The sequence below is a fragment of the Ambystoma mexicanum genome, chromosome 9, assembly GCF_040938575.1.
Source record: "Ambystoma mexicanum isolate Mex_15411 chromosome 9, UKY_AmexF1_1, whole genome shotgun sequence".
NCBI classification, from domain to species: domain Eukaryota; kingdom Metazoa; phylum Chordata; class Amphibia; order Caudata; family Ambystomatidae; genus Ambystoma; species Ambystoma mexicanum.
In genome coordinates this window covers 190,107,187-190,134,578 of record NC_090931.1, presented here as the reverse complement: position 1 = coordinate 190,134,578, position 27,392 = coordinate 190,107,187, and the positions used below count along the sequence as shown (strand labels likewise).

General features: G+C 47.7%; 1 protein-coding gene across 1 annotated transcript in view; it reads right to left on the bottom strand.

Annotated features, from left to right (window-relative positions):
• The window catches only part of LOC138487858 (FXYD domain-containing ion transport regulator 6-like), a 246,205-nt gene that overhangs the window by 14,237 nt on the left and 204,576 nt on the right, over positions 1 to 27,392 (bottom strand). Inside the window, exons 3-7 of the mRNA XM_069614462.1 lie at positions 27,273 to 27,320; positions 19,115 to 19,189; positions 15,095 to 15,134; positions 1,776 to 1,825; positions 1,620 to 1,662 (exon numbers count right to left, since the gene is read on the bottom strand). Of these exons, the coding sequence (XP_069470563.1) occupies positions 1,634 to 1,662; positions 1,776 to 1,825; positions 15,095 to 15,134; positions 19,115 to 19,189; positions 27,273 to 27,320 (242 nt within the window). The 3' untranslated portion in view covers positions 1,620 to 1,633. The remainder of the gene's footprint in view (positions 1 to 1,619; positions 1,663 to 1,775; positions 1,826 to 15,094; positions 15,135 to 19,114; positions 19,190 to 27,272; positions 27,321 to 27,392) is intronic.

Genomic DNA, 27,392 nt, shown 5'->3' with positions numbered 1-27,392 from the left:
CTAGCCGTATGAGTGGGAAGGGAAGACTGGGGGACGAGGGGACCAGATTTGAAAGGGACCTCGAAGGCGGGACGGACCAAGATCTAGACAGAGGCAGAGAGGCGCTCCCGGACCCTACCTGGGGAAATTACATAAGACCAGCGCCTCAATTCAGGATAAAGATGCCTCCTAACCAATTGCACTAACAATTTCCCCCTCTGCATGCACCTCTCAAACTCCAAACCAAACACAACCACAAACCTACAGCACAACAAACCGCACAAACGTCACTACATTGCAACAACAAAACAAAAAACACACATAGACTCGCACAACAGTACACGATGACTAACACCCCAGGCCCAGCCAACGGACCCACCGGGCTGAGCCGCCAACATCACATCACTGCTCTCTTGCACTTTTGCAGCTACTTCCCACTAACCACCCTTCCCTTCCTCTTTCAGAGCCGCCAGAGCGCCAGGGGACCACTCCGGTGGTGTTAGTGCGTGGTACAAATACATTGGGCCTCATTACGACCCAGGCGGTAAGTTACCGCCTGGGTCGTACCTTTACCACCATGGCGTAAACTATGTTTACGCCATGGTGGTTGGCGGACTTACCGCCCCATTCCGAGGTGAGTGGGGCGGTAAGTCCCCATTAACCCATTTACCCTTCCCCATTTCCATTTTTGCCCCATAGGGCATAATGGGAGTGGGGAAGGCGTTAATTACGCCACCGTAAATTACGGTGGCGTAATTAACAACAAGGTCCCTTAGCACCATGGATTTTAACACCTGCTAAAAGCAGGTGTTAAAACCTCCATGGCGCTAAGGGACCTCGGAATCAGGCGGTAAGGGTCGGCGCTGTTTACGCCGCCGTAAACCCCTTACGGCCTGGGTCCTAATGAGGCCCATTGACATTAACTTGTAACACATAATTTCTATGGCATATGTTTGTATGTGAAACTATGCATATTTTACTTTACAGTCTGTGGTTTTTGTCCTGAGGAAAAGCTGCTTGTGACACCCCAGATTTTGGGCGATCTGGACGAAGAGCATTCAAGAACAGTGGAGGGTGGTGAAATCTTGGTGTTGGGGACACATGGAATGGGGTGGTCCCTTTTTGGGGACTTCTAAATGACTTAAAACATATATACGCTGCCCATCAATGTGGCCTTTACAACGTGGCAGATGACCCGCTGCATCTACCATGTGAGTCCCTTCTGCAGGAACACCTGTCGCATAATGTGTTCGTGGGGCCCCTGGCCTGCAGACTTCCATATGTTCGAAGCAGAGCCCTCTTCACTCTCCCCACCGCCACCCTCTTTGTTTGAGGGGGTGCCCCCTTCATACACTGTTGTTGGGTCCCCGGCCGATCCCTTACTCACCTTTCCTGTCCAGGCCAGTCTTTTGGCTCCCCAGCCCTGAACCCCAATTCCAGCTCCCCGCTGAAGCTGCCCCCACTCCATGTGCCCTCTACTGGCCACACCCCCAGCCCAGAGATGGACCGTTGCCACACCCCCATTAGCAGCACAGTAAAGACCTATGCCTCAGGTTCAGAGCGGTTAATACCTGCCCAGCTAATGTCACCACGGCAAGGACGTGGTGTCGCCAGAAGACATTTTGTGGAGGTGTGCTCACCTGATGGTTCCCACTCAGTTCTCGGCTTTCTGCGCCCCTCGTCCTGAGAACAGAAGAGAACATGATTTAAGGTTCAGGTGCGGAGGGCGGACGTTCATGTCCACCTCACTAACGAGCGGTACTGAGTATGCAAAAACGATTTGAGGACCCACTCACCTTTTGAGGTGATCAGGTTTTCGGCTTGCGCTTCCTCATCTCCAGGGCCTCTGTGAGAAAAAAAAATAGAAAAACAGCCAGGAATTAATACAGAGCAATCAGACATTTCTACTGCAAAGCAATCACAAAATCACAGCAATGGTGATCAAAACCATGAAGTACAGAATTCCCTATCCAAACTGAAAATAAAAGGTTTGATATCTAGATAACCTTAAAGCGCTTACATCAGGAGTCCAGGCACTACAAAAAGGTATGATAAATGCACGGTTTAATCTTAATATAGGAACAAAAGTCTCATGTGTCGTAGGGTTCAAACATGACTGGTACAGTGGCTATTAGTTGATCCCTGCCCTACCAATTCGCCTTACCGATTGTTGGCGTAGGCAACGACAACTATACCACTTATATAACCAGACTACAATACATATGTCACTGGGTCCTGGCGTCTGCAAAAGGAACGTTATAACTTCCCGAATTCCTGAACTCGATTCGCAACGCTTCCTGTTGGGGCTTTGGGTCATTGTGTTTTGGATTCAGTCACCTTGCTAGCTGACTCGGCTCATCTCTCGGGTTGCCAGGACACCCCTGTCAGGTGTGGTTGGTGGGGAAACTTTATAAAGAACCCATTAAAGTATGGTTAAAAACCCTGGTGAACAAATTGCTAAATCAACTGCACAGAATTGATAGTAAGCATGGAACATTTTCTTTGATACCTGCTAAGAAATGTTATGAGGGATAAATGGTACCAAAAATTCTATACGGAATTTGGTTTCTGTATTTTCTCCATACATCAGAATCTTTAATCTGCAAAAAATATTGTGAATTCCTAATAGTGTGGCACTTTTCCTGATTAGGTATGAATCGGGTTGTTTTTCTCTCAAACCTAAGGTCAGTTGGAAGTACCTGAATATTTATTATAAGATACTGGACCCGGCTAAGGGTACCCTATTTGTTGATTTAGGAGTTATCCTGGCTAAGAAAAGGGATAGTTTCATGGTAACTTTCTTTCATTTCTGTAGCAGTTTATTGGAGCTAATTGGGTCGTCAGAGTCTGAAATGGTAGCCAATCCAGATACAGTCAAAATGTTGCTATTTCACTATGATTGGACCCTCACAATAGACGAAATGCATTCGTATAAATCATTAAGTCACCTAAGTAGAGATCATGAGAAAACTGGAATTCCCACTCCATTTTTAACTCTTTACCTCCATATTAGAATCAGAAGCAAATTTATACGGTTCCGTTGGAATCTTTTATTGACTAGGGAGATTTTAATGCGTTATGGTCAACTTGCTTCCGAACTTAGTTTTTGTAGATTTTGGCAAGATAAGAATGAAGTTGAAACTCTGCGGCACATTATTACAGATTGCCCGGCACAGAGCAATATAGATGTATTTTTTTTAGAAAATATGCTGAAATGTTTGCCCCATCTGATTGCAAGTCGATCTTGCAGTATTGCCTTGCGGGAAGAACCAATGCCACTACCATTGCAGTGACAAACTATTTAGAGTCTCTGTCACTGGACTCTTTGCTCCATTGAGATCCCTTGTTGACATCTATACACATGTTCTGTTTTGCTATATTGCACTTTGACACTTTATGAATTGATAATTGTTTTTAACTTGTCATAATTGGAAGCACAAGGCACTTAGTATATATTACTGGCTATCTGTCTAGCATCTTTTTTCTTTTAGGTTAATTGTCAATGTCCTTATTGATTGTATATGAATGTAATGTTTTATGGCATGTTGTAGTACATTTAAAATTGCGATTTTAATGTGATTATACTGTGAATTACGTTTTTGTATTTAATGATATTGTGATTTGTTAAAGGTTATTTTATAACAGTACAACAATAAAAATAAAAATTAAATAAAATGAAAAACACTGCTTACAAGTACCTGGACTACAATATATATACAACTGGGTCCTGACGTCAGCAAAAGGAACATTACAACTTCCCCAATTCCTGAACTCGAAGCTCCTCAATGCTTCTTGTTGGGTCCTTGGGTCATTGTGTTTTGGATCCAGTGACCTCGCTAGTCGACTCGCCTCATCTCTCTGTTTGCCCGGACAGCTCCTTCAGGTGTGGTTTGCTGATCATGAATTTCAGCTTGCACCTTGGATTTGTTGTTTTGGACTTGTTTCAGCTCTTTGGCCCTTCGTCCTTTCCCAACTTCTCCTGCATCCCTTCTTTGTAACTACTCCTTCGTGGACTTGTACATCTGGAAAACCGCTGACCAACCTGGTGTTGCTTATCAGACTTGGGTTTTCGTTGCATGTTCTGGTGGGAACTTGTGGAAGACACTTTTCACTTTTGGCGGGTACATCTGTGAACTGTGTTCTGCCTCCTACAGATTTTTTTGCAGGTGTCCACTGTGACGAATCAAGTTCCGGGGCACCATGGGTCCAGGGATGAATATTGGGTTCTAAACCATCAATCAGCCCCACACCTCTATTACACCAGAAGGGATCCGACCAGATTGGAAACACAAGTCAATTATAAACCTCCTTGCCCTATTTTGGTCACGTGGACAGAATGGCAGGCCTATCTCCGCAAGGTCGTGGATCGTTGGTTAGTTGCAACACAGCAAAAATACAATTATTACCAATGATAAAAATGGACTGTCTGTATACCGACAGGAGGGTAGTCGGTAAATCAATAATTCTTAACTGTTCAAGGTTATTTTGTTTCAGCACCAAGGGAGCAAGGGGTCGCAAATATCACTGGAGGCCTTCGGAGAAGGACCAGGGGGACATAACAACAATGTACTTGGTGCTTGAGATGATCTTGATGCTCGACAGCATCAAGTCGGTTCCAGGATGCTTTGCAGCTCCTGCAAAAGAGTTCAAGACAGGAGACAGCTGCGGTATCAGGCGGCAGGCAGTTCGGCAAGCGAGGCTGGATGGCCGGCTGCAGGCTGGCCTACACAGCGGCTCAGGGTCAAGAATTGTTGTGTCTATGCTGGTTGGCAGAACAGGAACACTGGTCGAAGTATTTCGGACAGCTTTAGTGACTGCAGCGTGACAACAGTCAGTGGTGCAGCCAGTCGCGGTTCGAGGGATCGACTGCCTCGAAAATGTCCTTAAAAGATGGACGCTGGTTGATGCTTGTTGTGGCACTCCTCCTAGCTTCTTCACGGGACTCGTGTCGTCCTTTAAGGCGGACGGCCCAAAGATGAGGAGAATGTTTGCAGGCAACAGCCTTGTGCTTTGTTCAGAGACTCTCTGGCACTTCCCACCTAAGAAGCTTGCTGGAAGAACCTAGCAGGGAATGCTGTGTGCTGGCTGTGTACTGGTTCTGGAGCTGCTGGATGGGTCCCCTGGGTCTGCTATCTCCCTCTGTTCCTTATGAGATGTTTAGGGGAGGGATCTTGCTTCCCCCTTGGAAATCCTGGCCTTCCTTCACTGGCAGAAGCTGTAAAGCAGACTGTACCTTCAGCCAGGGATGAGTCCTTCTTTTACTCCTTTTGAAGTTGTCGGATGATCTGCCAAAAGAGGGGCTCAACCCTCTTATAAATTCAAATGAGCTCCAGTGATTGGTGCAGGCTAAGCCTACCTTAATGAACCAATCCCGGGTCCCCACCACCAATCTTCAGTTATGCGTGAGGACATTACCAGAGTGCTTTGCAACAGGAAAGGTAATAGGTGACAAAATGTCTACTAAATCCCATCCATCTTTCTGTCTGTTGTGGATCAAAGTGTCTCTCTGGTTAATTGAGCTCTCTGTGATTCCTGATCAAAGCATGGGTCTCCCTTGAAGTTTGTGGCGAGAACAGACTTTCTGTCTCCCTCAAATCACATACTTCTTCCCTCTGAAATGGGGTCGCTCTGCAGGGGTTGCCACTGTAAACTGTTGTCCCGGACATGACATGCACTGCCCTTCATACAGAAGGGTGGGAACTAGCTTCAAGCTGACACATTGCATATCAAAAAGGTGTTGTGGTTTCCTGCCCTTTGTTAGTTCTGTGAACAGGCCTCTTTGCAGGCCTTCTTCAATTAACTCTTATCAGTATGCGCTGCTGACACACAGAACTTAACAATAGGCAGGGCGGATCCATGGAGCATTTGATATTTTAATTAGACTGGCCATGGCTGGAGGAAGGTGTTACCTTCCCCCTTCTTGAGATGCTTTGATGTACCCATGGCTGTCAGATTCCAGCTGAACATGACGGGAGGATTGTGTCCGTAGACTGTGTCCCCCAGAGTACACTTGACTATGTGTTTGTTGTGCAGTGATCATTGGGAAATGTGGGAGGATTAGCCCCACACATTTCCCGGAGGTTTAAATACCAACATTCAATTTCTTTAAAAAAAATATCAAAACAGTCCAGGCGCGTGCACACTCCCTGTCTGGATGATCAATTCCTCACATCCACCCCAATGGAATTTATTTTGAGGAGAAATAGTCTCTGGGAGAGTCATATGGCGGGACTGATGTTTCCACACTTTTTCTGCCGGTGTGCAGTGTAGCTTGGTTGGCATTGGCTGCCAGCTTCTTTCACTCAAAATGTTTGGCTCTTGTGAACTTTGTCCCTAGGACACTGGTGCTGACCTCAGCCAGCTGTTGCAGGTGTTCTCTTGGAGCATTTGAGAGCTTCTCCTTGGAGGCAATTTAACCTAGAAATGTCAATCTCGAAAACTGGGGACGGGCAGTTAGATAGCAAAATACAGAGTTTTAAGACCTAGGAATTCCATTAAGGAGACTTAGTGAAAAAAGGGGTATTATGATAAGACTGTGAAAGAGAATTGTGGATCTGGGTGCAGGTTTAAAGGAAATATTGATAATACAACTGCAAGGGACATGGAGAATCAGATCAGAGCTAACAAAGAAACTGGGAATTTTATTGGAGCATGAATAATCGAAAATCAAAGACTCTTGCACTGATTAACTGTAACCAAGAAGCTATGCAAGAAACAGCCATGCAACTAGGGAGCCGCTATATTGATGAGATACATGAGGGATAACAAATAACGTAGGGCCTGACCAGGAGATCCCTGGTATCCCGCCGGTAATTCCGGTAGGATGCCGGAGAACTACTGTGCCGTCTCCATGGCCCGATATCCCGGTGTTACTGGGATATTATGTGCGGCAGAGATGGAATCTCCTCATTCCATGGACGAGATGGGGTTGCCTGAATCACTGGTACCATTAGTACCGGTGCCGGTGAATCGGGCATTTATCTGCCGGTAGGGGCAGAATCTTCCCGCAGGTCAGGCCTGCCGGTGGATCAGAGTACCTGCCGGCAGACTTGGAGTTGTTATTCTACACTTTACTTCCGGACCGGCCAACTCATAATGAGGGCCATAGTGTTTCTACGGAAAAACGAATAGGACAGGAATTATAGCAAAATAGTACATTAAAGACAGGCACTATATTATACTTCTAGAAACAACGTATACATTTCTTGCAACAATGTCAATATTTTCCAATCCAGCAGTAGCATTTTCTGCTACCAAACTAACTCAAACCACAGGTTTACCTCCTCAAATCTCTGTATACAGCTTGGTGACGTTCTAGAGTCACTCCGGGTTGTGTGAGGGTGATGCCACCAGAGAGGAAACAGGTCCTTTGTGACATCATGCACAGACAGCTACACAACTGTGTGTTTGCAACAGGCCATTAATCTTCTCGTTGGATGTGAATTTTCTGCAGCAATAGGCTGCCTAGTTCACCTCAACACACACTAGCACACATGCTCAGGAGAACAGAGCAAATTACCACACACATAGAAGCACTGCCCTGCACATGCTTTACGCATTAATCAGAAGCAACACGAAGAAGCAAGACGCATACATCTCCCCCCCCGCACTTTTCCCTTTCCCCTTCCCATGCACTTGCGCGATCTGAATGACACCTGGCCTAGTAGGATCGTTGTCTGTCTTCCCTCTGCCCCCCCCCCCCATTGCCTCGTCGCACCTTGAAACACTTGTGTATAGGCGCGTTATAAATGCCATATCATATCATATCATACTTCACCTGCATTTTTAAAAAAAAGAAATCCCTATGAATCCAGCCTTGCCAATTTGCACCCTGCCTGTGAGCTTCATTCTTGCTTCCCCCAGATGTCCTGAAAGTGTGTCGGTGCTTCCTGCTATGAGACTTTGCCTGTGGAAACTGCCTTGCACTCGCTTCTTGCCAGAGCTTATATATTTATTGAGCTTTTGTATCATACCACATAAGGACATACTGTTTCAGAGTGTAGGCATTAGGGACTGTGGGATTGTGTGCTTGTATTTGGGGTTGTATATAGTGTAAACCTAGCTAGAAAGCAATGGAGCACTGTACATGTCATTGAGGGTAACATATGAGGCCAGGAGAGGGATTACAGTATGTGGCATGGGATGCTTTGGCTATCGGTTGGGTTGCGGGTAAAAGAGGTTCGATGGGGGATAACAAGGAAGATAAGAAGGTAGGCTTCTTCTGCAGCGTGATAGAGTTTGCACTACAGTTAGCAGAAGAATACGCTAACAGCGCTTGGTGTTGTAAAACAAAGTAATTTCCATCTCGGGAAGGGGTATGAATCGGTCATCCAGATGAAGTGGGGTATTCTTTAGGGAGACATCACTGGGCAGGAACGTACTATATTCTGTAGGGTGGGACTGGTAAGTCCACAGTTGAGGCTTTCGGGCATTCCTGCCTCTGTTATCCTGGGTGCATCAACATCTTCCCATTATTCCACTTGGTACGCACTCCACAGGGGGTTCCCCGTTTCCGCACCATTCTCCACTTAATCGCTATTTCGTTTCTCTTCTGATATGTTTCCTTTTACGACTTAGGAAAGAATCTCTCTAGGCACTATGGGACTCATCACAAGTTTCCCGGTATCCCGCGGATGATTCCGGCGGGATACCGGGAACTTCCCCTACCGTTTCTGCTGCCTGATATCCCGGTATCACCGGGATGTTATGGGTCGCGGAGACTGTGGTAAGTTCCCATTCCTTGGAGTCCTAAGGGGATGGGATTGCCGGAATGACCGTCACTGGCAGTCATTTGTCTGCGTTTCATCTGGCATTGTTTTGCCAGTAGGGGCCTAATCTACCGGTAGCTCAGTCCTGCCAATAGATCAGAGCCCTCACTGGCAAACTCGGGATTCCCCAGACTGGTAAAAATGATGGTGCAATTTTGCCTTCATTTTTACTGCACTGGGGACCTCGTAATGAAGTCCATAATGACTGAGGTTCTGCTCATGTATATCATGAAACAGACATGCATCTTAGACCAATCCTAGTGTGCAGTGCACTGCTCCTATGTGTTCCTATGACAATACATGATTTGCCCTGGCACGTGACTGGAGATCCTCGGCCTGTGGAATGCCTTAGCCCTCACAATTCACAACATATACCAATTTTTATCCTTAGACAGGACTCTAGAGGGCGTTCTCTAGGCCTATTGCTGGCACACCTAGAGCCAGTTAGATCTACTTGACCTGGACATTGTCAGTAAAAGGATCTTGAAATAGATTAAAGAGGAAAAAGGATCTAGAAAGGACTGGAGTTTTTATCCTTTGGGAAGGTTAGTTCACAATCACAATCCAAGATGTCCGCCAACATTGAACAAAGAGGCTTAGCTCAAGCCTCCTTTTGGAATGTACATGAGGTGATGTCAGGAAGAAACAATATTTGAAGTGAGCAGGAAATAAACACAGTTTTGCATTATATTTTCCGACTGTTCCAACCCCTGTTTCATGACTCCAGATATTTTGAACCCCTTGTTCTGTTTGCTTTGGTTTCCTGAGCCATGTATATTCTTGCGCTTCTAGTTTGGGATCCGGTTTTGTCCGGTATGCGCTGCTTTGGATTGGGTTTTGCTTTCCTTCAGATCCCCTTTTCATGCTCCCTATGTTTTTTCTATTGCAACTCGTTGGCCCTCTGACTTATAATAACTCCCCCGTTCCTTTGGTTTTGCTCTGCTGTATTGTACAGGATTTTTGGTTCGGTTCACCATATGTCGGAGTCGGCGGCACCCTCTACTCCTCATATTTTCTGCACACTCCACCCCAGGCACTCTTCCGCTATGTGTGTTCCTCACATTTCCAGTGCATGCACTGGGCTGTGCTAATCCCCTGCCTACACGTTTACGTGAGGGCTGAGGAGGAATGGAATCTTCTCATGGCCTTCATAATTTGCCCTGAATCCCCCTGGGTCACTCCATGAATTTTTGGGGCCCTCCTGAACTCCAGTTCCTTTGGAGAGTTGTTCTGCTTCTTGACTTGGGCGCCTGACATTTACCAATGTATGATGTAATGACTTCCTCTTTATATAGGAACACCTCTCTTCCTACACCCACATTCCTGCTTGTTAATTTGTTAATAACACCTGTACTGTATCTTCTTTATGCATTATTGTATGTAACTAAGCTCAAGTATTCGTGTAACTGCTGCGCCCGGCTACCCCAGGGTTTGGAGCGCATTATCAAATAATAAACTAAACTAAACTATCTCCAAATCGGATTTCGTGAAGAAATACCATTTGCTTAAGACCCCCTCCTGAACCGCAGATCCAGCTCCTTTGGGGTTTGATTTGATCACCATCAGGACCCAGGTTCAAGGCAGGTTACGCGTGGTAGAGATGAGTGGCATTTTATGTTAAAGAGGATAGGCGCTGCTCCTCTAGCGCGTCAGCCTTCACCCCCGTTTGGGACTATGTTGCTGGATATTGCCTTAGACGGAATTTTCACTCTTCAGCCTCTCGTCTTTCAGACTCCACACACAGTGGAGTAACTTTGCGGAAAATGTTGGGGTGGGGGCATGACCTCTAAATGGAAGGGGCCCCTGCCAAATGAGTAGGACAAAATGGTGTGCCACAAAAGTTAGGTGGGGAACACCCTTGTCCCCCCTAAAATTACGCCCATATCCACACACATTATAAATCATTCAAAAATAATAAAATATAAAAAAAAATGATGTGCCTAGAAACACCAGTGAACGAACAAGTACAACCCATCTACGAGGCCTCAGTCCCTAGGAGCCTCTGTCCACAGCAGACTGACCTTTATGGCAGGTCAGGAAAGGAACCCCGCTCCGGGTGCCTAACCAACCTCCAGGTGGGAGAAGCACACAAGCGCACAGGCAAGCAATCAGGGCCAGGCACACGCGGGTTGCCGGAGTGGCTTCCAGGCACCCATGGAAGACAACAGGCTTTCTTGCCAGCATCTTTTCCAGACCCCAAAGGGAAAACATGCAGGAAACCCTAACGGGCTGAAGGATACGTCAGTGGCAACGCGTTTGTCTTGGAAACAAGGCAACCCAACAAAACACAGGTTCAAATCCCGACCCCCGCTTTAAAACCATTCGCTGGTATTAAGCATGTTATAAATGAGGGATAAAATAAATACATAAAAATGGGAACTCGTCAGTGAGAAGAATATCTCATGGGCAGGCACTAATTCCAGGTAAACATGTTATCAAAGGATCCTCACTCAGGAAGTAGTCATCAATAAAGCAAAAAGGCAGAGTAATTGGGGACTCTAGTTGGTACAAAATAAAAAGAGAGGTGTTTCCCCCCCCAGCCCCAAAGTCCCTCATTTTTCCCCAGTTGGAGAAAAATAGGCAGGTGGACTCGTGAACTACTGCTGACACCCCTTTGAATCTTGGCTAGTGCCCTCTCTGTCGTCCCCCCTCCCATTCCCCTCACAGGAAATAAGGTGTTATCCCAGATCCCATTGTCTACTCTTCCCACCATGCACCTGGGCTGCAAAAGGTCATCGGGTGAAAGTGGCAAATTAGCTGGTGTAGAGTACTGCCACAGGAGTCAGCGCTGCCACTCCTCTGCCACAGAGGCAAGGCACACCCTCCCGCATCGATCCAAAGAGTGCCTTCCAACCTGGTATAGCCCTTTGCGTCTGTGGGCGCCACTCACTCTGTGAGGCTCTCTCCCATATTCTACATTCTTCAAGGTAAATAGAAGATGCCTTGGCTATGATAAATGTCCAGACACCAGGAGTCAGCCACTCAGCACAATTCTCAGACAAACAGAACTACTTTGGCAGGGCAGAGTCCACCAACGAGTCTAGCACATCCACTATTAAGAGACTACCAGACCGTGTCTATCAAGGAGCGCCAAAACATCTGCATCAAAGCACTCTGACATTGGCGTGGGCTTGCACCATCCTTCAGCGAGCAGAGAGGTCTGCTGGGCTCAGCGGAACTCGGCTGGATTCCTACAAAGAGAGGGGAATGTGGCTCTGGTAAAAAGAACCCTTAGTCTACTGCGGGAAGTTGACAAGGGTCTGATCAGCAGAACCGGGCTAGATTCCTACAACCAGGGGGGAATGTGGCTCTATTAAAAAGAACCCTTAGTCTACTGCGGGAAGTTGACAAGGGTCTGATCAGCAGAACCGGACTGGATTCCTACGCCAAGAGGGAAATGTGGCTCTAGTAATAAAAAAGACTAGCCCACTGCGGGAAGTTGATGAGGGTCTGATACCTCACCTGAGAAGCCAGTGGGTGGCAAAAGGGATATGCTGTAGAGTGGAATGCAGGAAAAGGTTCCAAAGGCACCCTACTGACTCAAGAAATTTAGGAAAAGATAAGGTCAATACAGCTCAGCTCTGCTGGGGTACAACACCCAATTGGCTTCTAGAGGTCGGACAACACTCATGTGAATTTAGCGGATACCCACCACACATGTCAAATCGTGTTGGCAAGTTGATATTCTTAAATGTTCGAGCACCGTTAGTGCAGGCTCTGTTCTAAATCCCCAAGGACAAAGACATCTTTTGAAACGACTATTTGCATGGCGTCTTTATTGCACCCTTTGCTTGTTCAACTTCTGGGGGTTAGGCCATCAGGGACACTGATTTTCTGGCTGGAAAGCAGTATCCTCTTTTTGCTAGCTCCTAAGCACAGATACCTTTTCCTACTTAGAAACCAAAATGTAATTCACCCAAGGACAGTCACTGTCCCCCGGCCCTATTGGCTACGATCTGCTTCTTATACCAAGGCACTGGTTCATCATGCATTACTGCCACAGGAAGGCCGCCCGTCCCGGGTCAGGGGCCCCGTCACCAAGGTGCTGATACCAAACACAGGATGGCGTCATCACTGGATCACCCACTGACTCCTGCCACCCCTTCACCCATCTCAACAGTTGGGAGATTGGTGCAAGGGCAGGGGGCTCTCTGCGTCAGGAACAGCAGGCCACATGCAGCATTGCCTCTGAGGTCTTGGGGAAACACCAAGGGAGGTGTCAGCCCCACCTCTTGGGATCATCCAGCACTAAAGGGATCCATTGGATCAACTAGCAGTGAATCTCTCTGTCTTCCCAGTTTGTTTATGTCTAGGTGAAAAGGGAAACCCACGCCTCCCTCACACCTAGAAACCAAGTTCATGTAGGAATGGGAAGGCCAGGAAGACACAGGGATTCAAGGGGTGGGGGAGGGGTGGGTGGATATTGAGGGGGTGCAGAGAAGTCCCCAATGTGCTAGCAGGAACCCCATGCATGCTCTCTCTACCTGTGAGCCAAGGTGCCAGACCACTGTCTTCGCCTTCCTCCTCCAGGGCCAAGGTCGCCTACTATGGAACAAAGGTATTGGAGGTCCTCCCATAGAGCGGGCCAAGGGACCCCCATTTGACCAACAGCAGGCCAGTCTACCTCAAAGGACCTCTGGCCTCGTACTGCTGGAGTATTATGGCGTTTGACTCCTTAAGTGGGGTGCCCAGAAGTGCCGGTTTTGTCCAGGCATCCTGGTTTTAGGGAATGGGAGGCAGGAAATGTCACATCGCGCTCATTTTCCATTCATTATAAAATAAAGGTTTTCTTATTTTCATAACTCTACATTAGCCTGTAAGCCCAGCAAGAGTATGCTGGGAGCCCTAACCTCTCAGTTAACAGCCACACGCATTAATTGGCCCTCATTAGGAGTTTGCCGGTAGCCCGCCGGTGCCACCAGCAGGTTACCTACCAGCAAACTGTTCTTACCATTACCAGCGCCCGATATCTTGGTGTTATTGGGATATTACGGGCGCCGGCAACAGCAATAAGTTCCCATTCCATGGAGTCTCACAGGACTCCATGGAATGGGAACCAGTGAAGCACCGGCACCATTCTTAATGGTGCCGGTGCTTTAGTAATTTTTCTGCCAGTAGGTGTCTGAACTCCCAGCACTTCGGACCTGCCGGTAGTTCACTGCCCCTACAGGCAGGCTCGGAGTAATAAAACATGCCAGAGCCAGTAGTAACAACATTTTACCTGCATTTTTTACGGACCTGATTTCTCGTAATGGCCCCCATTGAGTGTGCCGCAGAGACTACCTGGGAACAGCCATGAATTAGCCATCAGAGTGAAAGTTCCTTTGCTATGGACATGCTTCTAGCCACAGCCCAATCCTCATAATGCTTATTTGCCTCCTCGCCCCACATCGCGTTTCCCACTACTCAAGTGTAGTCGCGATAGTCGCTGTGAAACTGAAGTCCTACTTTTATGTTGTTGGCCTGTCCCAGTACCCATTGTTTTTACCGCAGCTTGTTTTCCCCTGCAAACTTTTAACCTATTTTTTGCTGCAAAATACAGTGGGGGGTGTTTGGGTGAGGCAATATGGGATGTGAGAGGGCGGGGGAGGGAGGTCACCCCCGTGCATCGCGCAGCAAACAAATCGATAAAAGAAATGTTGGTAAAAATACTACAGTAACCCGCCCCTGAGGTACCGAGAGGCTGCACAGACTCTGCAGAGCTTCCAATGCAAGTGAAGGGCAGCGCATCACCCTCAAGCATGTTAATAAAGGGCAAAGACGGGGGTGTTTTTTGTAATAGGTCTTCATAGCCGGCAGGCAGGAATGCACAATCTCACACAGAATAAAATGCTGCATTTTGGGAATTAAGATAGCGGTAGTTTGTGATAAATTAATTATAATACATGCTTATTCCACCAGTAACACTTAAACCTCCTTCTCCTCCAACCCCTACTGAAGTGTAGTGCCTGGACAACCACTTTCAAGAGTTAGTCCTACTTTTATGTCAGCTGGCCTGCCCCGGTTTTCTACTTTTAAATTTGGTCACCCTAGTTACAAGGCCCTTTGAAAGCTGTCAAGGGGAGGGTAGACATGCACAGTTATGACGTCACGGAAAGAGATTGCGAACGAGTATGAGACAATTAAGGAAAATCTGGGTTTTGGGGGTGACATCAGAGCTTGAGGGACTGGGCAGTGTCTGGCATACATCAGTCCCTGCCTGGCATGTGACATGCCCTGCTCCAGCCCTAACAGCTTTCCAGAGCTACCGGCCTGTCAGGGTGCCGTCAAGTCGCCTCACATGCCAGCCTGCCCAGCAGGGCCCTGATGCCCAACAGCGATAGCACACGAATGTTGGAGGTGTTTACCTTGGCTTCTGGTTGAAGTTTCCACACCTGCACCGCCGGCCTGGGAACAAAGGCAGAAAGGAACATTAGATTGGCGAGTCTGGCATGAGTTCTCGTTACTTCGTGACATTATCACACGTTGTTCTGACTGGATGGCTTCAGACGTAAGGCATTAGACGCGGGCCAGTGGGCACTCTGGCGATGCCTGGCTGATGCCATTTGCAAGGCAATAGTCAGAAATGATTGGCTCAGATAGAGGTCAGAAGCAAAACCAGCACCCCCCGCGTTCCCTCTGGTGCAAATCATGGATGCAATTTCCTCCCAAACGGCCCGCCCGCATTTCGGGTCTATGTACACTTCAAGCTTTTTGTCAGATTACAAAAAAAAAAACAGACAAATGGATCTTTTCAGAATTGAAAAAATATGATTCACTGCGGGCAGCTTTTTAGAGCACGTCTACATTTTGGAATTAATTTATTTACAGTCTCACAAATTGCAGTCACATATATTTATCTTTTTGAGAACATTATTTTAAAAGGTTCCAATTTTTAGATCTAACTGTTTAGTTTCTGCTCTTTGAAATGCACCTTTCTGCAGAAGTTGGTTCATCGCATGAAATCATTTCTGTGGAGTGATGGGCCGGTTCTTTGCAGAGGTTTCTAATAATTCTCAGGAAATGCGCCCCTATTTTTCTCTGGCGTAGAACTTGGTAAACATGTTCCCCATTCCATGAATTCAGCAGAATGGTGTGTAATCCCCCCTTCCATGGACCCCCGAGATATTTCATGGTGGCCTTCCACCTGGCCCACCCTGACCCAGAATGCCATGCTTCCCACAATGCTGGTCGCGTGCAGAACGGAGCTAGGCTCATTCTGCAGCATGGGGCATCGACGTCCTATTTCTACTCTGTCTTCCTGCAGAGCTCTGATTTGCAGTTTCCAGCCCTCTCCACTGCTCGTTTCTATTTCCCCATGTACCCCACACTGCTCAAGAGTGTGGTGAGCATCCGTTTGCCACATACTATTCGACCGCCTCTCGTGCCCTTCCTTTGTCTCAAAGGTGCCCCTCCATGTTTCAGCTTTTGTTTTCTATTATTAATTCTCCCTCGTCTCTTTCCATCTTTCATCGCCTACTAGGAGCCCGCTGATACACAGCTCCAGGCAATATTTATTTATTTATTTATTTATTTATTTATTTATTTATTTATTTATATAGCGCACCTAACCTAGAGGTATCTGGGTGCATAATATAGTAATATCATATAGTGCCAGGAGGGACATTCCTCCTTCCCAAGTTGCTTGCAGATCCCTTGCTGCCAAATTGCCCGCCCCACCCCCCCCTTTGATGGCTCCGCGCTACCTTGTATCTCTGCTTCCTCACTATTTCCTTCCACCATGACTTGTAAAGCGCCCCATGCTCCCAGAGCTAGGTTTGCGCTCAATTAATATCATAATAATAATTGTAAAAAAGAATAACCAGTAGACAAAATACAATAGGCTCCATTACGCATATGGCAGCAATTCCATGATTTTTCTGCGGAATTGCCTACACACATTTACGTTGCTGGCACTAATTCTGGTATATTTACCAATATATTATTACTGGTGGTAGGGAGGCGTTGACGTCCATTTTTGGAGTTCATACGAATCCCTGGAGATTTTTGCAGATTTACCGCGCGTGGTAATCCCGCCACAGTATATCCACTGATTTTTGGAGGTAAAGTGGGGGATGTATCTCCAGCTACATGCTCGAGGTGCAGCCTCCACTTCACCTCCAATTTTGGAATTCAGTGGTGTGCTAAAATTGACAGAAATTCTGTTTCTGCCAAAAAAAGTATTTGGTAATAGAATTAACACTAAAAATGTACTGCACCGCCAAACTCGTAATGAAGCCCAATGTGTTTGAAGAGCCTGGGTTCCGGACGAAGGCAGTGAGGATGATGTTCGTTCACTTGTACCTTCGTGTGGCATCTGCACCTGGCGTTTGACGAGTCGGCTGCTAGTCTATTAGAAGGCCCACCTGTTGGGTGAGTGTTGGCTGGGCTGAGTGGGGGATCATGCATAGACCAGAAGGGACCTGAGGTTCCCAAACCCTTTAATGGGAGGGGGTCCGGACCATTGCTTCTACCAGTTGCACATTTTGAGTGCTGGTTAGAGTGCCTATACAAAGCTGATTAGACCATCTATACAAGCTGACATGTGAATGGACGCATCTATATATGCCAACCCCTGATTGGACCGGGGCTATCTCTGACCACGTGCTGACCTCTGACTGGGCTATCTGTAGTCTCTGATATCTGATTAGCAACGCTGAAAACCTATTAATGGACACGTTGGTATAATCATTGTTGGCAATTGCTCTGGGCATCCTGACATGCCTTCTTTTTTTAAATCTTTCTGTACATTAGAAAAGTTAAGAAACAAATGAAAATGAGAGTTGGTTCCACCCCAAATAGGGGTAGAGCGCCCCAAACTGCCGAGTCTCCCTGATATGTTTCAGCCTCGTTTGGCACCATCGGTGAGGCCTAGCTTGGCACTTGTGTCACAGCAAGTTTGGGAGCCACGTTTGGTCATACCACTGCCACCTGATAAGACCATCTGCACACTGATATATCTGATTAGAACATTTGTACATGCTGGTATCATATTGGCCCATTAAAACAAGCTGATATCTTAATGAAACACCTGAACGCAATGGTATCTATATCGACCATCTGTACACGAGGTTACAGAATTAGACCATGTGTACATGGTGATATCTGATGGGAATATATTCATAAATACTGTCATCAGATTGGATATCTGAACATCTGGACATGCAAATGGAGGTTCTATGTTCTTAAATCGCCAGGTTTTTTTCATAGAGTTTTTTTTTACTGAATATGTTCAGCTGGGAAAATGTAGATATTTTTTTACTGAGGGGCTTCCACCAACCCCCTTCCCTATTATCTAGTCCCTATTCCCCACACCACCCTACCCCTTATAGCTCCTTTCCCACCGTCCCCATATTTTTCAATGAGTTTTTTCCACTGACCATTTACCTGGCTATGTAACAAGGTCGTACCCTCGAATGGAAAAGGTGTAAATGTGCGCACCTGATTTCCCCGTTTGTATATTCTGATTCTGACTGGACAATCCGTACAAGCCCATTTCTGATCGGACCTTTTGTACATGCACCTGAATGACTGGACCAGCTCCTAAAGCTGGTCTCTTGTTGATGTATGAATAGACCCCCTTGAAAGGCGGATCTGCGATTTGACCACATGTTAACGTTGATGCGTGATTGGTCAACTTCAAAAAGTGGCAATGTGATTTGACCACCTAAAAAGCTGCTATGTGGTTGGACTTCTTAAAAAACTGCCATGTGATTGGCTCACCTAAAAATACTGCTATGTGATTGGACCATCTAACCCAGGTGCTGTGTGAAAGGAGCACCTATCAAAGAAGACATTAAATGGCTCATGCATGCAATTGCCTTTACCCCAGTGCAGGACATGGGCCAGAACAAGCGGCGTTCCGTCCCCCTGACAGATGGGGTAGCTTTCAGAAGACTCTGCTTTGACTCTGCTTTCTTGCCGAGTCATCTGAAAGCAGTCTGCTTGTTGTGGCGCTTGCTCTGCACAACCCATTCTTCAGTGAGTGTTTGCAGCCTGCATTCAGGAAAGCCTCATATACAGTTTTGCAGCTGTTCAAACTGGTATATATATCCTGCATTTTACAGACATCTCTTCATTAGGGTGAATATTGTGACCCATCAAAACAGAAGAGTCCTTTATTCGCTTAAAAGGTTTTCTTAATGAATCACTATAAAACATGTTTAACGTTTAAAATTGTCGACATTATCTTGTTCCAAGAATGCTCTTTGCTTTTAAGCAAATCGCCAATATTGGGTTCTATATAGAGATACTGTGTTGCACAACCTGGCTGGTGGCTACGCCCCTTGGCTCTGCCCCCTCCTTCTCACGGCTGCCCCCCCTAAGAAGTGACAGATCCCCCAATAAATGTTTTCCATTTCCAGCCCTGCTTTACCCTGAGCACTTACTGAGTATGAGGAGAATTCCGAGAGTAAATAAGACCACCGCAAACACCAATCCACCGATCCTCAGGCTCTCATAGTCTGAAAAAGAAAGTGGCAGCAGCAGTGGTCAAAGTGTAGGAAAAGAAGTAGTGGAACTATGTTCCCACGTGGCCTGCCCCCGCACCTCACAAACCCCATTGCCACGCCGCCTCCCATGCTCAATACAAACCCCAAAACACATGCACCTGCTGTTTAGGGCAATGTTCACTGCAGTGCACTGAAAGAGCAAGTTTCAACTTCTTCCTACACTTTTATTTTACTACGAAACCATTGCAGAACTGTTTCTTTTTAAAATAAAAGTATGGGAACAGTAAAACTTAATTTAAAAAGTAGAGGAGCACCGCTCCCAACCGCTCCAGCTCACTTCGACTGCTGGGTAGCATGTATATATATAAGCAGGGTGGCAGACAGCTTGCTGGGAAGCATGTATATAAGCAGGGTGGCAGATAGCTCGCTGGGTAGCAAGTATATAAGCAGGGTGGCAGATAGCTCGCTGGGTAGCATGTATATAAGCAGGGTGGCAGATAGCTTGCTGGGAAGCATGTATATAAGCAGGGTGACAGATAGCTCGCTGGGAAGCATGTATATAAGCAGGGTGGCAGACAGCTTGCTGGGAAGCATGTATATAAGCAGGGTGCCAGATAGCTCGCTGGGTAGCAAGTATATAAGCAGGGTGGCAGATAGCTCGCTGGGTAGCATGTATATAAGCAGGGTGGCAGATAGCTCGCTGGGTAGCATGTATATAAGCAGGGTGGCAGATAGCTTGCTGGGTAGCATGTATATATATAAGCAGGGTGGCAGATAGCTCGCTGGGTAGCATGTATATATATAAGCAGGGTGGCAGATAGCTCGCTGGGAAGCATGTACATAAGCAGGGTGACAGATAGCTCGCTGGGAAGCATGTATATAAGCAGGGTGGCAGATAGCTCGCTGGGAAGCATGTATATAAGCAGGGTGGCAGATAGCTCGCTGGGTAGCATGTATATAAGCAGGGTGGCAGATAGCTCGCTGGGTAGCATGTATATAAGTAGGGTGGCAGATAGCTCGCTGGGTAGCAAGTATATAAGCAGGGTGGCAGATAGCTCGCTGGGTAGCAAGTATATAAGCAGGGTGGCAGATAGCTCGCTGGGTAGCATGTATATAAGCAGGGTGGCAGATAGCTCGCTGGGAAGCATGTATATAAGCAGGGTGGCAGATAGCTCGCTGGGAAGCATGTATATAAGCAGGGTGGCAGATAGCTCGCTGCGTAGCATGTATATAAGCAGGGTGGCAGATAGCTCGCTGGGTAGCAAGTATATAAGCAGGGTGGCAGATAGCTCGCTGGGTAGCATGTATATAAGCAGGGTGGCAGATAGCTCGCTGGGTAGCAAGTATATAAGCAGGGTGGCAGATAGCTCGCTGGGAAGCATGTATATAAGCAGGGTGACAGATAGCTCGCTGGGTAGCATGTATATAAGCAGGGTGGCAGATAGCTCGCTGGGTAGCAAGTATATAAGCAGGGTGGCAGATAGCTCGCTGGGTAGCAAGTATATAAGCAGGGTGGCAGATAGCTCGCTGGGTAGCATGTATATAAGCAGGGTGGCAGATAGCTCGCTGGGTAGCATGTATATAAGCAGGGTGGCAGATAGCTTGCTGGGAAGCATGTATATAAGCAGGGTGGCAGATAGCTTGCTGGGTAGCATCTATATATATAAGCAGGGTGGCAGATAGCTCGCTGGGAAGCATGTATATAAGCAGGGTGACAGATAGCTCGCTGGGAAGCATGTATATAAGCAGGGTGGCAGATAGCTCGCTGGGTAGCATGTATATAAGCAGGGTGGCAGATAGCTCGCTGGGTAGCAAGTATATAAGCAGGGTGGCAGATAGCTCGCTGGGTAGCATGTATATAAGCAGGGTGGCAGATAGCTCGCTGGGTAGCATGTATATAAGCAGGGTGGCAGATAGCTCGCTGGGTAGCATGTATATAAGCAGGGTGGCAGATAGCTCGCTGGGTAGCATGTATATATATAAGCTGGGTGGCAGATAGCTCGCTGGGTAGCATGTATATATATAAGCTGGGTGGCAGATAGCTCGCTGGGTAGCAAGTATATAAGCAGGGTGGCAGATAGCTCGCTGGGTAGCATGTATATATATAAGCTGGGTGGCATATAGCTCGCTGGGTAGCATGTATATAAGCAGGGTGGCAGATAGCTCGCTGGGTAGCATGTATATTAGCAGGGTGGCAGATAGCTCGCTGGGTAGCATGTATATAAGCAGGGTGGTAGATAGCTTGCTGGGAAGCATGTATATAAGCAGGGTGGCAGATAGCTCGCTGGGTAGCATGTATATATATAAGCAGGGTGGCAGATAGCTCGCTGGGTAGCATGTATATATATAAGCAGGGTGGCAGATAGCTCGCTGGGAAGCATGTACATAAGCAGGGTGACAGATAGCTCGCTGGGAAGCATGTATATAAGCAGGGTGGCAGATAGCTCGCTGGGAAGCATGTATATAAGCAGGGTGGCAGATAGCTCGCTGGGTAGCATGTATATAAGCAGGGTGGCAGATAGCTCGCTGGGTAGCATGTATATAAGTAGGGTGGCAGATAGCTCGCTGGGTAGCAAGTATATAAGCAGGGTGGCAGATAGCTCGCTGGGTAGCAAGTATATAAGCAGGGTGGCAGATAGCTCGCTGGGTAGCATGTATATAAGCAGGGTGGCAGATAGCTCGCTGGGAAGCATGTATATAAGCAGGGTGGCAGATAGCTCGCTGGGAAGCATGTATATAAGCAGGGTGGCAGATAGCTCGCTGCGTAGCATGTATATAAGCAGGGTGGCAGATAGCTCGCTGGGTAGCAAGTATATAAGCAGGGTGGCAGATAGCTCGCTGGGTATCATGTATATAAGCAGGGTGGCAGATAGCTCGCTGGGTAGCAAGTATATAAGCAGGGTGGCAGATAGCTCGCTGGGAAGCATGTATATAAGCAGGGTGGCAGATAGCTCGCTGGGTAGCATGTATATAAGCAGGGTGGCAGATAGCTCGCTGGGTAGCAAGTATATAAGCAGGGTGGCAGATAGCTCGCTGGGTAGCAAGTATATAAGCAGGGTGGCAGATAGCTCGCTGGGTAGCATGTATATAAGCAGGGTGGCAGATAGCTCGCTGGGTAGCATGTATATAAGCAGGGTGGCAGATAGCTTGCTGGGAAGCATGTATATAAGCAGGGTGGCAGATAGCTCGCTGGGTAGCATGTATATAAGCAGGGTGGCAGATAGCTTGCTGGGTAGCATCTATATATATAAGCAGGGTGGCAGATAGCTCGCTGGGAAGCATGTATATAAGCAGGATGACAGATAGCTCGCTGGGAAGCATGTATATAAGCAGGGTGGCAGATAGCTCGCTGGGTAGCATGTATATAAGCAGGGTGGCAGATAGCTCGCTGGGTAGCAAGTATATAAGCAGGGTGGCAGATAGCTCGCTGGGTAGCATGTATATAAGCAGGGTGGCAGATAGCTCGCTGGGTAGCATGTATATAAGCAGGGTGGCAGATAGCTCGCTGGGTAGCATGTATATAAGCAGGGTGGCAGATAGCTCGCTGGGTAGCATGTATATATATAAGCTGGGTGGCAGATAGCTCGCTGGGTAGCATGTATATATATAAGCTGGGTGGCAGATAGCTCGCTGGGTAGCAAGTATATAAGCAGGGTGGCAGATAGCTCGCTGGGTAGCATGTATATATATAAGCTGGGTGGCAGATAGCTCGCTGGGTAGCATGTATATAAGCAGGGTGGCAGATAGCTCGCTGGGTAGCATGTATATTAGCAGGGTGGCAGATAGCTCGCTGGGTAGCATGTATATAAGCAGGGTGGTAGATAGCTTGCTGGGAAGCATGTATATAAGCAGGGTGGCAGATAGCTCGCTGGGTAGCATGTATATATATAAGCAGGGTGGCAGATAGCTCGCTGGGTAGCAAGTATATAAGCAGGGTGGCAGATAGCTCGCTGGGTAGCATGTATATAAGCAGGGTGGCAGATAGCTCGCTGGGTAGCATGTATATAAGCAGGGTGGCAGATAGCTCGCTGGGTAGCATGTATATAAGCAGGGTGGCAGATAGCTCGCCGGGTAGCAAGTATATAAGCAGGGTGGCAGATAGCTCGCTGGGTAGCATGTATATATATAACCTGGGTGGCAGATAGCTCGCTGGGTAGCATGTATATAAGCAGGGTGGCAGATAGCTCGCCGGGTAGCAAGTATATAAGCAGGGTGGCAGATAGCTCGCTGGGTAGCATGTATATAAGCAGGGTGGCAGATAGCTCGCTGGGTAGCAAGTATATAAGCAGGGTGGCAGATAGCTCGCTGGGTAGCATGTATATAAGCAGGGTGGCAGATAGCTCGCTGGGTAGCATGTATATAAGCAGGGTGGCAGATAGCTCGCTGGGTAGCATGTATATATATAAGCAGGGTGGCAGATAGCTCGTTGGGAAGCATGTATATAAGCAGGGTGGCAGATAGCTCGCTGGGTAGCATGTATATATATAAGCAGGGTGGCAGATAGCTCGCTGGGTAGCATGTATATAAGCAGGGTGGCAGATAGCTCGCCGGGTAGCAAGTATATAAGCAGGGTGGCAGGTAGCTCGCTGGGTAGCATGTATATATATAAGCTGGGTGGCAGATAGCTCGCTGGGTAGCATGTATATATATAAGCTGGGTGGCAGATAGCTCGCTGGGTAGCAAGTATATAAGCAGGGTGGCAGATAGCTCGCTGGGTAGCATGTATATATATAAGCTGGGTGGCAGATAGCTCGCTGGGTAGCATGTATATAAGCAGGGTGGCAGATAGCTCGCTGGGTAGCATGTATATAAGCAGGGTGGCAGATAGCTTGCTGGGAAGCATGTATATAAGCAGGGTGGTAGATAGCTCGCTGGGTAGCATGTATATATATAAGCAGGGTGGCAGATAGCACGCTGGGTAGCAAGTATATAAGCAGGGTGGCAGATAGCTCGCTGGGTAGCAAGTATATAAGCAGGGTGGCAGATAGCTCGCTGGGTAGCATGTATATAAGCAGGGTGGCAGATAGCTCGCTGGGTAGCATGTATATGTATAAGCTGGGTGGCAGATAGCTCACTGGGTAGCAAGTATATAAGCAGGGTGGCAGATAGCTTGCTGGGTAGCATGTATATATATATAAGCAGGGTGGCAGATAGCTCGCTGGGAAGCATGTATATAAGCAGGGTGGCAGATAGCTCGCTGGGTAGCATGTATATATATAAGCAGGGTGGCAGATAGCTCGCTGGGTAGCATGTATATAAGCAGGGTGGCAGATAGCTCGCTGGGTAGCATGTATATAAGCAGGGTGGCAGATAGCTCGCCGGGTAGCAAGTATATAAGCAGGGTGGCAGATAGCTCGCTGGGTAGCATGTATATATATAACCTGGGTGGCAGATAGCTCGCTGGGTAGCATGTATATAAGCAGGGTGGCAGATAGCTCGCTGGGTAGCATGTATATAAGCAGGGTGGCAGATAGCTCGCCGGGTAGCAAGTATATAAGCAGGGTGGCAGATAGCTCGCTGGGTAGCATGTATATATATAACCTGGGTGGCAGATAGCTCGCTGGGTAGCATGTATATAAGCAGGGTGGCAGATAGCTCGCTGGGTAGCATGTATATAAGCAGGGTGGCAGATAGCTCGCTGGGTAGCAAGTATATAAGCAGGGTGGCAGATAGCTCGCTGGGTAGCATGTATATAAGCAGGGTGGCAGATAGCTCGCTGGGTAGCATGTATATATATAAGCAGGGTGGCAGATAGCTCGCTGGGTAGCATGTATATAAGCTGGGTGGCAGATAGCTCGCTGGGCAGCATGTATATATATAAGCAGGGTGGCAGATAGCTCGCTGGGAAGCATGTATATAAGCAGGGTGGCAGATAGCTCGCTGGGTAGCAAGTATATAAGCAGGGTGGCAGATAGCTCGCTGGGTAGCATGTATTTAAGCAGGGTGGCAGATAGCTTGCTGGGAAGCATGTATATATATAAGCAGGGTGGCAGATAGCTCACTGGGTAGCATGTATATAAGCAGGGTGGCAGATAACTCGCTGGGTAGCAAGTATATAAGCAGGGTGGCAGATAGCTCGCTGGGTAGCAAGTATATAAGCAGGGTGGCAGATAGCTCGCCGGGTAGCATGTATATAAGCAGGGTGGCAGATAGCTCGCCGGGTAGCATGTATATAAGCAGGGTGGCAGATAGCTCGCTGGGTAGCATGTATATAAGCAGGGTGGCAGATAACTTGCCGGGTAGCATGTATATAAGCAGGGTGGCAGATAGCTCGCTGGGTAGCATGTATATAAGCAGGGTGACAGATAGCTCGCTGGGTAGCATGTATATAAGCAGGGTGGCAGATAGCTCGCTGGGTAGCATGTATATAAGCAGGGTGGCAGATAGCTCGCTGGGTAGCATGTATATAAGCAGGGTGGCAGATAGCTCGCTGGGTAGCATGTATATATATAAGCAGGGTGGCAGATAGCTCGCTGGGTAGCATGTATATAAGCAGGGTGGCAGATAGCTCGCTGGGTAGCATGTATATAAGCAGGGTGGCAGATAGCTCGCTGGGTAGCATGTATATATATAAGCTGGGTGGCAGATAGCTCGCTTGGTAGCATGTATATATATATAAGCAGGGTGGCAGATAGCTCGCTGGGTAGCAAGTATATAAGCAGGGTGGCAGATAGCTCGCTGGGTAGCAAGTATATAAGCAGGGTGGCAGATAGCTCACTGGGTAGCATGTATATATATATAAGCAGGGTGGCAGATAGCTCGCTGGGTAGCAAGTATATAAGCAGGGTGGCAGATAGCTCGCTGGGTAGCAAGTATATAAGCAGGGTGGCAGATAGCTCGCTGGGTAGCATGTATATAAGCAGGGTGGCAGATAGCTCGCTGGGTAGCAAGTATATAAGCAGGGTGGCAGATAGCTCGCTGGGTAGCATGTATATAAGCAGGGTGGCAGATAGCTCGCTGGGTAGCATTTATATAAGCAGGGTGGCAGATAGCTCAAGCAAAGTATGCCCGCCTTGGAGACAGGACAATGCCTGGTGCCATGGGGTCCATAGCACAGCCAGGTTGTCTCACATGTACCCCCGCCCCCAGTCCATACCTGCTTACATTCCCAAAAGCAAAACCTGGGGAATGACGTCACGAATGCCCTGCCCCCTTCCCCAAAAACCCACCCACCCGACTCGACCACTTAAAAAAAACGGCTGAGAGACGCGCGATCAGAACACGCAAACAAAAGAAAAAGAGCAGTCTTTTTTTTTTTTTTTTTGCGTGTGCGCGGGTGTCTCTTCACACCCGTGCAAGAGATGCTGCTGACTGGGCACCGGCCTTCAGTTCAGATCTGTCGCAGATCCTTTGTTTCTGCCCACACCTCGATGTGATTAGCCAAAAACAGTGTGTTTGTAGTCAATTACATAGAGGCGTGGGTGGATTTCCTTGGATGGCGGAAACACCAGAGACTCCACGCTCTTCCCCGGAGACCCAGAGAAGAGCGTAAAAACCAGAGAGAATCACTGCCTTCTGTACGCCCCTTAAGCAAGCCTAAAGCATACCCACCTAGTCACTTACTGTCTGATTCAAGATGTGCCCCTCGATAGAATTCATTAGCCCGCCCCCCTGCTATCCCTTCAGCTGTTACTCGCTCTCCCACACACACATATGCTCACACTCAACAGTAATAGACGCCATTTTGCACACACATTCATACCGGCACACCCGCCCAGACCGCCCCCAGTGAGCTAAAGAGCGCACATAGGCAGACACCAGCAAACCACCATGAGAGGTCTGTTGTGCACACGGGCAGTCCACCTCCATGTGACTTGGAAAGTCCCCACAGGCTGCATGTGTGCAATGGACCTGGTGCTCGCGACCTGCGAGGGCACCAATATACTATATAGTTAGGTTTTTCGACTGCACCAGCTCACCGCCATAGTAGTCTCAACGCGCATAAAGCTTGCCCTGGATAAGCTACACAAAGCCCCATCCAGGAACAGCAGGACCGTAGCCTGCTTGGCATAAGAGGCGGTATTAAGTGGCAGCACCCCTGGGCCGGTGCGAGAATCCCCTCGAATGTAACAGCAATGTCCAGCTGTCTGCTCACCATAAAAGAATGGGTTTTGCTCCTTGGGCTCTTGGTCGGTCGCTGTGGCTGCAGAGGAAAGATGAGAAAGGGAAACAGGTCACTCCTGGCGTTATCGGTTTTAACGCTCTGCCATGATAT